Below are 11,235 nucleotides of genomic sequence, written 5' to 3'. Positions count from 1 at the left end.
CAGGGTCTGTGAGAGAAGGACTCGTAGTGGGTGAGAGAAGCGCCATATTGGAATAGATGGCTTTGCAATGAGTTGGGAACAGTTCCCCTTGCCTCAGTCTCTGCACCTCCATGAGAAGCCACATCAGGACCTGGTTCTGCAGTCAGTGTGCTCAGGTGAGGAACAGAAGCCCAGAGTGAACCTCAGGCTGGAACAAGGAACGTTGCCTTTGGTTCCTTTCAGTAGATCGAGTGACCAGCTCATACCCTGAGGTGACCTCTTCTAAGGAATCAGATGATTACTTAGTCATCTGTTCATAATACATTGCTGACCAGAAAAACCAGACTTTGAAATCAATAATTTAATATGTATATGTACACACACACACATTCATATAAAGACGAAAATAAACTAGGTCTGGTTTAAATACAACTTAACATTCCAGAGTAATGAAGACTGTACTGATTTTATTCATGGATCTGGTTTCTTAGCCAAATCAGAGCCAAATAAAGCAACATGTTCGTGTTTATGTTAAGGGACATACATAATGTCTACTTAGGATACCTCTCAGTGGCTTTCAGAAGGAAAAAAACCCCTCCTAAGTTTCATCCCTTCTCTAGGTGACTACGCTATAAGCTGTAAATCTCCCTTTAAATTCAACTGTCTCACAACCAAGCTCTCTGAGAACCTGCTAAAACCAGCAGGCACAGTGTTATCAGTGAGCCAGAAAAAGAGAAAACCCTGGAGCCCCCATCAGCCATCTTGGTCCCTCTGCAATCGGCTCCTTCGTAACCCCGATAGCAATGACAGGAAAATTTCTTCTCCATCGCTTCCAGGTCTGTATCCGATGCTTTTCCTTTCACAATAAACTCTCCATCCTCGGAGGCCTCTATGCGGTAACTTGCAGGGTTCAGGTGAAGGTAATCCGGGGCTTTCCATACTCTCCTTCTGCATCTCCCATTCCCCCTGCAGAGGTGAAGGCTGCACACTTCAGCTGCTCGCGTCACGTTGACTATGTAGCTCCCTAAATCAGAACTCACGTACTGCTTCACCTTTGTACAGTTGCCCTAGAAATGTGGAAACAAATGGGCTTTAGTGGGTTTGGGCACTGATAGGGTTTGAGCATCTAGGCCCCCAAGGCAGTTCTTTGGCCTTGAGTGAAACCTAACATCTTGGCTCCAGCTGGTTGATCTCTGAGGCTCAGGTGCTAAAACACAGGGGAGCTGATCAGAAAGGATGAAAGGTCCCAGGGGCAGGAGATGGAGAATAGGGTACAAGGGAGCTAAGCCACTGAATTTGCAAATGGGTCCCAGAGTCATCGTATAAGGACCCTGCCTTCTTCCAATTTACCTCCTTTTTTCCTCTTTCTAGCCCCCAACTTAATGGGTGTGAAAAAAAAAGAACAAACCCAGATTAGAAATCATGCCAGAGATGCTGTCTTCTGGCTGATTTTTGGGGTGTTCTGTACCTTTCATACTTGTGTAGAAACCTGAATCCTCATAGTCTAACTGATTTATTCTTAACAGTCGACCAGTAGGTTCCTGGATTTTCCTGTCAATTACACTCAAATATCAACTACCCTGGGTTCTGGACTTCCGTATACAATTCAAACACGAGAAAGCCTGTCTAGGTCTTTTTTTTTTTTTTTTTTTTTTTTTTTTTTTTTTTTTTTTTTTTTAATGGTTCCTATTATGTGTTCTAAACGGAGGCCACCAGGTTTGTGCCCTCTGCTTCCTCTCATCAGCCGCACAGGCTGGAGAGGAAATATTAACACCTAGAGAGTTAAGAATTGATTCTTCCCACTTCTACCTAATTCTTATGTTAGACAGGGGAGACTTTTAAGCTGATATTGTCAGCTTAAAAGTCAGGTTAAAACAAACAGTTTCATGAAAGAGATCTTGACAGCAACAAATTGAACCGGTGCACTTCTGAGAATAGTATCAGATCATCATGAACTTGCAAAAACTTCAATTTAACAAAAAATGTTGAGGATACAAGTATTACAATTCCAGGCAAATGTATCATACTGTAGAGATATAAACAAATAGCATCTGGAAATACAGAAGAGATTGTGACTAATATGGATTGGGAAAAACTAGAAAGACTTATTAGAGTAAATAATATCTGAGCTGGGAGAAATTTGAAGAGAGCTATACATCTCACTTTAAATGCTATTAATTTTCAGCTAATTTCCCCAAAGAGGAAAAATAGATTCAATGCAGAGATTAAAAACTTACCATCTGTTTCTTCTTCTCCAAATAGGATATAACACATTTAATGTTGTAGTTAAATGCAAGTTCTCCAGAGTCAAACTGTGGTTAATGCCAGCTTCACCAGTTAAGTAGCCTAACTAGCTGTTAACCTAGTTGGATTTCCTGTCTTGTTTCTTCATCAATAAAGGAGGATGGCAGACCCTATCTCATAAGGGTTATTATGGCCAGTAAGTGTGCAAATCCAAAACAAAAAGCATTTAGCACAATCTGAGCACATAATAAGTAGCCAACAAATGTTAGTATTGTGATTACTGTCTTAACAAAAGGTAATAATACTATTGAGCTCCTTCAATTATTAGGCATTGATTTAGACTTTAATTCTAAAGCTAGTTTATTGTGGGAGCCATGAGAGCTCTGATTGGAGTTAACTATCCCAGGAAAGAGCAAATACTTTAAATAATTTTAATTATACCTTCAAGGTTCCGCCTTACCTCAGATGAAGTTAAATTCATGTCTCCCCAGATGACAATGCCTGCCGCTCCCAAGGCAGCACTTTCTCCAATGGTACTGATTAGATCTTGCTAGATTGAAGAGATCAGAGTTCATTATTCATGTTATAAAAACAGTACTCCAGGGATTAGGATTAGAGGCTGAGTGCAATATAATATAATAGGAGGATTCTCCACGTTCTTAGAGTAACACAAATGTTGAATAAACCAAGGCTCAAAAATCACACTCCATAATCGTATGGAAAAACATACTAAATATTTTTTTTTAAAGATTTTATTTATTTATTCGACAGAGAGAGATCACAAGTAAGCAGAGAGGCAGGCAGAGAGAGAGAGAGGAGGAAGCAGGCTCCATGCTAAGCACAGAGCCCGATGCAGGACTCGATCCCAGGACCCTGAGATCATCACCTGAGCCGAAGGCAGCGGCTTAACCCACTGAGCCACCCAGGCGCCCCGGAAAAACATACTAAATATTTTTAAAGAAAAACTTGCATTTTGCCAAATAGGATATCATTTTGATGACAGCCTAGAAATAGCCACCAGAAGCTGTCTAATCAAAGTCAACTGGGGCTAATACACACAAACCAGCCATATGTACATGACCCAGAAACAAAATCTGAAAGTTTTTTTTCAAATGTGGAGAATACCTCACATTCTTCTTAGCTAAATTCTCTTCCCAATTTGCAACACTCCCGGGAGGACTTCGCCTCTGCAAGGACCCATAGGGGTTTTGTGTCCTTTGGATCCCAAGGCCAGACAAAGCGACTCAGTGTTAAGGACCTATAGGCTCTGATTTGGTCCACCCTTATGTTTGATCTCTGAAGCTATTTGTGTCTGATTTCAATGTACCTGACTTCATGGGCTTTATTTATGACTCATCCAGTCATGATAGAGGTGCCGACTTTTTCTCTGTATGTTAAGTAAATGAAAACAAAACTTCAGTAGGGGATTTTTGGTTTTGTCATCCTAAAGGATTTAAGTGTTTAAGGATTAACATGGATTGAGGCCATTTAAGAAGGAAATTAGGAGTTGAATGTATGCAGTTGGTTTCCTAATTTAAGGTCCTGTGGTAGGTTTCCTAGATAAGTTTATTAAATTATAGTATATTCTCTGATGGTTTAAGATCCTAAGCATTCACCTTTTACTCCAAGGATGAATTTCCATCAGTTACATGCTGGGAAATGTAACTGGGTGATTTGCTGGGAAATAAAAGCAGAACTTTATAATTATATTTTGCCTGGGACCTTTTCTATTAAAATCAACACTTGAGGGATACATCTTCTTATCTGTTCACTTTTATGGTCCACTCAAAGGTTTTACAGTCTCCATGTCTTAAGTTTTATTCTTCTGGATGTTTTCAAGAAGAGTGGAGATTTTGGGTTAAATGACTTTCAGGTTCAGATCCATTTCCATTTCTGTGACCACGGAGTCTGCTGACTAGGTCAGAGCTGACATAACAAGAAAGGAAGTTTTCATGAGGCTCTCGTGAGATAGGGGAAGTGAAATGTTTTTGAAAATTATCTATGATATGGTGAATATGGGAGGCGCCAGCCGTGTAATGCCCAGAATGAGGACTCTGCTGGGTCTACACCTATTGCCTCTTTTGGCAAAGATACAAGGAGCAGGGAACCTTCCTTCACTCACTTTGAAGTTAGTGAAGCCATGACCACATCATGTGACCAGAGAGGCCAAATCCCCCAGTGGCCTTCCATGAATTACTATTACATGTATGTTAAACCTTTTTCAGCTGCCCCATAGTTCTTGAATATTCTGTTCTGGGGTTTGTTTTGTTTTGTTTTGTTTTGTTTTCCCAGCCTTTGTTCTCTTTGCTTTTCAGTTTCAGCGGTTTCTATTGAGACATCCTGAGGCTCTGGAAATCTTGCCCCAGCCCTGTGCAGTCTAAAGCCCATCAAAGACACTCTTCATTTCTGCTATAGTGTTTTTCATCTGTAACATTCCTTTTTGATTCTTTTGTAGCATTTCCAGCTCTGTGCTTACATTGCCCATCTGTTTTTGCATGCCTGTCTACTTTATCTATTAGAGCCCTTTGAATATTCACTAAAGTTGTTTTAAATTTCCGGTCTGATAATTCCAGCATCCCTGCCATATCTGCGTCTGCTTGTGATGCTTGCTCTATATCTTCAAATTCTGTTTTTGCCTTTTAGTATGTCTTGTAGTTTTTTTTCTTAATAGCTAGACATGATTTAATTTTTTCTTGATGGGCAAATAGCTCATACTAGGTAAAAGGAACTGCTATAGATAGGCACTCAGCATTGTGCTAGTAAGATGTAGAAGAAATGGAAGTGTTCTATAGTCCTATGATTAGTTCTTGGTCTTTTAGTGAGTCTTTGCCTCTGGACTGTGAAATTCACAGGTTGATCAGTTGTGTTTCCCACTTCTTAGGTGGGATAGTCAGGCTAGATGGGGTTAGAGCCGGGCATTTCCCTTCTTGCAAGTGGAAGACTAGAGCCAGCTGGAGTTGGGTATTTCCCTTCTCCCAGTTCACCTAGGCTCTGATGAGTCCCCAGTAGGTTTGGTACTGGTTAGTGTCTCCTGAGGGCAGACCTTGTTAAGAAGAACAGAATGTTCTTCAAAACAGTATTCAAAACAGTTCTTTTTCTTCTGCCCCTGCCAGATGCATTAGAAGATTTTTCTCTGATATTCACTGTGAGTATCTGATAAGCTTTTGGAGAGAAAACTCACAAAATTATATCCCTACCCATGACTGAGTCCCCTGGAGTTTTTATCTCTCAGATTGGTCCTCACTGAGTCTCCAGCAATTTGTCAATTATAGTTCAAGTTACCCTACTCTGGCTGTGGTTCCCACAGAGGTTTGTGTTCTGGTAAGTTGTCATTCTCTATATTCACCTGTTTTCCTCTTGAATTTTTAGGGCAGCAATTTGCCCATGTCTTCCCTTCTCATGAATCTAAGAAAAGCTGATCTTTCTTTCTTTCTTTCTTTTTTTAAAGAAGACTTGATTTTTCAGTCTGTTTAGCTTTTTTTTTTTTTTAATTTATTCATTTGACAGAAAGATCACAGGTAGGCAGAGAGGCAGGCAGAGAGAGAGGGGGAAGCAGGCTCCCTGCTGAGCAGAGAGCCAGATGCAGGGCTTGATCCCAGGACCCTGAGATCATTACCCGATACCCGAGCCGAAAGCAGAGGCTCAACCCACTGAGCCACCCAGGCGCCCCCAGTCTGTTTAGCTTTTTACTTGTTAGGATGGTATGGTAACTTCCAAGCTTCTTACCATGCTGAACTGGAAACCCCAAATCTCCCATGAATTCCTTTGGGCTAAAGCAGTGTCACCAGAGGGAAGTGGGAGACACAGCATTTACAGGTTATAAGTAAGGAAGCTATAGATGTTTGCCGTGAAACCCACACCTTCTGAAGCTAATTATCAGAAAGGAATGCTGGGGACATCTGATTGGCCCAGTCAGTTAAGCATCTGCCTTCAGTTCAGGTCATGATCCCAGGGACTGTGATTGAGTCCCACATCAGGCTCCTTGCTCACTGGGGAGTCTTCTGCCTTTCTCTCTCCCTCTGTCTCTCCCCCTGCATGTGTGCTTAAGCTGTCTCTCTCTCTCTCTCAATTAAATAAATAAATAAATAAAATCTTTAAAAAAAAAAAAAAAAAGGAATGTTAAGTTTCTTCCCAATGTGTCCTTTAGAGTTTACTGGAACTGATTCAACATGGTGAGTCTTCATGCACATGTTGACTACAGGTAAGGAGTCAATAGCAGATATTAATGCAAATTTCTCTACCAGATTAGCTCAGTGTCACCTAGCTGAGAGCAGGGTGCTGAATGAGTCACAGAGCAGCTATGTTTTGGGGACCAAAAGAGCAAGGCTCTATTCAGTGAGGGAAGTGACAGGTAAGATGCCTCTGGGAATAGATAAGGACCACATGAGAGTGTCAGCTACGTGAGTGATGTCACATGAAAGAAGAAATAAGGAACAACACATGCTGTAACAGCAACAAATATTCCAAGTCCTAGCATTTTCTCCGGCTCTCCCCCATCTCTCCACAGTGCATGTAAGTAAGGTGCCCACTGTGGGGAGCTGGGGCATCACCAATGAGCTCCTTGCGTGTTACCAGAAGAAATACTAATTAATTAGAAAGACATTTTTAAATCTACAGTCAAGAAAACTCCCTTCATTATTTTAAAAAACATAACATCAAGTTTTATTTAGGTTGTGTATATGTAAGTGGTGTAGGCAATCTTTTGTGTGAAATGAGGTGTTACTGCCCCTATATTGTCCCACTACGGCTGCTGATTATGATTCTATTCTTAGATATTCCTTTCCAAGTTTAAGGCTTTGGTACCTGGTAAAAAGTGACAGCTGCACCACATATATTTTTAAGTGTCTCAAATTTTCGTATGTATTTTCTTATTTGATTTTCATACTACTTCTGCTCGGTAGATAGGGCAGGTAATACTGTCTCATTTTATTTATTAAGATAATGAGGCACTGAGGTTGGACAGGTGAGGAAATCTGCTACTTTTTGGTAAATCGTTTCTCTAATCCTAACTATATATGTGTGTGTACACATGCACAAACATGCACATACAAAAGCACACTATAAACTGCAGATACCATGGCACTGGCTGGCTCAGACAGTGGATCATGTGACTCTTGATCTCAGGGTTGTAAGTTTGAGCCTCACATTGGGTGTAGAGATTACTTAAAAATAAAAAGTCAGGGCATCTGGGATGGCTCAGTCGGTTGAGCATCTGCCTTCAGCTCAGGTCATGATCCCAGGGTTCTGGGATCAAGCCCTGCATAGGGCTCCTTGCTCAGTGGGAAGTCTATTTCTCCCTCTCCCACTCCCCCTGTTTGTGTTCCCTCTCTCGCTGTGTCTCTCTCTGTCAAATAAATAAATCTTTTTAAAAAATAAAATTAAAACTAAAAACCTTTTTTTAAAGATTTTATTTATTTTTTTTTGACAGAGAGCAAGCAGAAGTAAGCAGAGTGGCAGGCAGTGGCAGAGAGAGAAGCAGGCTCCCTGCTGAGCAAGGAGCCTGATGTAGGACTCGATCCCAGGACCTCGGGATCATGACCCGAGCTGAAGGCAGCCACTTAAACAACTGAGCCACCCTGGTGTCCCCCAAAATTTAAAATCTTAAATAAATAAATAAATAAATAAATAAATAAATAAATAAATTGCTGCTATCTTTTGGAAGATTAGAAATGGACACAAGCCATTATTAGTCATTAATGATTTGGTACAAATGAATGTCAGGTTTTTTAATTTTTGTGGGCAGATTTTAATGGAGGATAGAATAAAATGGTGGGTACACTAATGGTATAAAACATTTGGAAGTACTTTACCATTCAGAAATTTTCAGAATGATACCGAATGATTCTTGGGACTACAAAAGAAAACTGTTTCTTGATGAGACCCTAACTGTTGTTCCTTCTTTTCTTAAAACAAATATTTCTGAGGCTGTAGCTACTCAAGGAAGCTAATCTAGGTTTATCAAATGTGCAGAATGTACCAGTAGTGTAAGCTAATCTTTCAAAATGAACACTTTTCCCTTAAAGTTTATTGTTTCTTCTAAAAGTAAATTTATTACCATCAAAGACAGAAACTTGTTTAAGTGAAATATAAAAAAGGAAAGAAGTTTCACAGAAGAAAGTAATATTTAACTTTCAGTTCCAGGATCAAGAAGATCTAGAGGACTTTTTAAGCCTCCCAGGTGATACTAATTCCTATCATCATTTGTTGATGCCTTTTCTGGGAAGTACAAATATAAGTTCACAGTGGAGACTTTTCTCTTCTTACTCAACTCATTGATGATGTCCAAGGAATAGCATTTACCAAATCCTGATACATCTGTGCCTTTTCTTCTTCTGAGGATTAGGCTGTATTCGCTATATGCTCTGTAGATACCTACCAGTCATGCCAAAGCCCTCATCTGGGTTTCCTGAGCCTCACTCTTTGGAGGCTTCACAGTCAGAACATCTCTAAGCATAAGTGTATTAAAATATACTCTGGTGATTTGAAACTTGCAATGGTGGAGAAGGAGGAAATGTGATAAACTGATGGTATCCAGTAATATCTAAAAATATCACTGCACCACCCATGTGAAGGCCTGAATAAGTTCACACAGGGGCATGTGGGTGGCTCAGTGGGTTAAGCCTCTGCCTTCAGCTCAGGTCATGATCCCAGGGTCCTGGGATCGAGCCCCACATCGGGCTCTCTGCTCAGTCAGGAGCCTGCTTCCCCCTCTCTGCCTGCTGCTCTGCCTACTTGTTCTCGCTCTCTGTCAAATAAATAAATAAGTAAATCTTAAAAAAGAAAGTTTACACATACTTATTGAAGTCTGGCTGTTAGAGCAGCATCTACGTTTAAGTGTTTATCTCAAGAAGGTTCCATTTGAATTACCAGAGTAGCAAAGGGAGAAGAAGGGAGAGAAAACTGAGCTGAAAGTTCATCTATTTTAAAAGTTACCCTTATGGTTTGTGGGAAGCCTTTGGCTATAATAGCAAAATAAACAATAAAACTTGTATTTGTAAGTTTTACCCTAGGGTTGCAAAACCATCTTCTAGTGATGAATTTATGATTGAATTTTTTTTATTTTTAAAAACTTTTTAATTGTGGTAAGAAGACACATAAAATTTACTCCCTTCACCATTTCTGAGTTCAGTAGGACTACATATATTCACATTACTGTGCCTCCCTTATACCTTTTATCAAAACTGGTATTATGCATTAAAAAGAAAACATTTTTTTTCTTGACATTAGATGGTAAGGCCAGAAGCAAGAATGCTTCCAATTACACTTCCAAATATGAGAGCAAACTACTCCGTTTTAAAATACCCTCTCTGATTTTCCAGCCTGTGCACCACCAACTGCTTCAATAAAGGCCAGTCATGAGGGAGCACCATCAAAGCTGGGGAGGAAGTGGGGAGGAGTTGATTTCATTGCCTTTTAACCTTCCCTCCATAACATGTTCCTTAAAAGAATAATAAATAATTAAAATTCAGTTGGCATAAATGAAGAGTCTAAAAGGTTGGCTAATCAAAGGAACAATTATGGGGGTGTCTGGGTGGCTCAGGGGGTTAAGCCTCGGCCTTCAGGTCAGGTCATGATCTCAAGAGTCCTGGGATCGATCCCTGCATTGGGCTCTCTGCTCAGTGGGAGCCTGCTTCCTCCTCTCTCTGCCTACCTCTCTGCCTACTTGTGATCTCTGTCAAATAAATAAATAAAATCTTTAAAAAAAAAAAACTGAAGGAACAATTATTCTGCTTTCTAAAAGACCACTAATTGGGAATTTCTCAAAGAACACAATTAACAAAGAAATGTCTCTTTGAGGGGGCACCCTGGGTGGCTCAGTCTGTTAAGCATCTGCCTCTGGCTAAGGTCATGGCCTGAGGGTCCTGGGATCCTCTTGGCAGGCTCCCTGCTCAGTGAGGAGTCTACTTTTCCCTCTTCCTTTGCTCCTCCCCCTGCTCATGCTCTCACTCTCAAATAAATAGATGAAATCTTAAAAAAAAAAAAAAGTCTCTTTTAAAGACAGGGAGGAAACCACCCCCCCCCATCTTTGGCAAAGGGTATCTTACCTTAGAAAGAAAAAATAGAGGTTCATTTCTGTAGCCTAATCTTGTGTAGACGAATACAGGCAGAGCATAATCGTGGGATGTCATGGTGGAGATCCTCAGGGATTCATGCACTCGAAATTGCGAGAAAAGCAAAATGTTTTCATTGTCGCCAAGAGATTTTCTGACACCAATAGAAGGATATAAAGCAGCACTGCTATTCCAGAGCCAAGAGAGCTCATTGTTTCTCAAAACTTCCTCTTCTGGGCATGACCCAGTATAATTCGGGGCATAAACATTATAATTGTGGCAATCCGGATATAAATAATAACCCCAGAGGCCCTTGGGTCTACTCCTCATTCCCAGTTCAATGGTTTCCTTCATAAAAGCTTTTGCACTTTCTTCAAATGTTGCTTTGGCTAAGTATTCAATATCAGTAGCTGATATGTTCTCTTGCATATCAGAAATAAGCTTTCTTGACTTCTGTCTGTAAACATCTTTTGTGTTCCAGTTACGGGCCCACTGGGGTCGCCAGTATTCCCAGTCTATAACAGCAAGGCCACTGAAATCTTCAGCAGGGATGTAATAATTAATATCTTGGTCAGCTTTTTCTAGATGCACTTGCAAGCTTATGTTCTGGGGGAGACCCCCATTAATGGGAACCCCCTGGGATGTATACCATGGATAGTATCCCAGTCTGTTGACATAAAATATAGTGACATTTTGCCCCCTGGCCTTGGCCAGTGGACTTCCAATCACCTGAAACATTTTCAAATTTAGTCCTATATTGTATTTTACCAAACACTGATCCGTTGGAGCATTCCAAGCAGCTATAAAAGGTTTCCTTTGATAAATTGGAAGTCGGGCAGGTTTCAGAGAAGAGATAGACTTCAGAATGAAGAGTATGAGCAGCCATGATGTGAGATGTATTGGTTGAACAGCACAAAACCTTAATTGTCCTTCAGATAATACTTTCATGATAAGATAAAAC

At 40.5% G+C, this 11,235-nt stretch overlaps 1 protein-coding gene across 1 annotated transcript; it reads right to left on the bottom strand.

Moving 5' to 3' along the window:
- Positions 1 to 559: 559 nt before the first annotated feature.
- On the bottom strand, positions 560 to 11,222 carry LOC101681380 (hyaluronidase 4). The gene is made up of 3 exons (XM_004742000.3): positions 10,269 to 11,222; positions 2,684 to 2,773; positions 560 to 1,046 (listed from the first exon to the last, which is right to left on the bottom strand). Exons 1-3 carry the CDS (start codon positions 11,220 to 11,222, stop codon positions 645 to 647), a joined length of 1,446 nt encoding a protein of 481 aa, XP_004742057.1. The 3' UTR covers positions 560 to 644.
- Between the last annotated feature and the right edge of the window lie 13 nt (positions 11,223 to 11,235).

This window comes from Mustela putorius, unplaced genomic scaffold (genome assembly GCF_011764305.1).
Source record: "Mustela putorius furo isolate JIRA1106 unplaced genomic scaffold, ASM1176430v1.1 tig00003845_pilon_pilon_pilon, whole genome shotgun sequence".
NCBI classification, from domain to species: Eukaryota; Metazoa; Chordata; class Mammalia; order Carnivora; family Mustelidae; genus Mustela; species Mustela putorius.
This window is presented reverse-complemented; position numbering and strand designations above follow the sequence as displayed.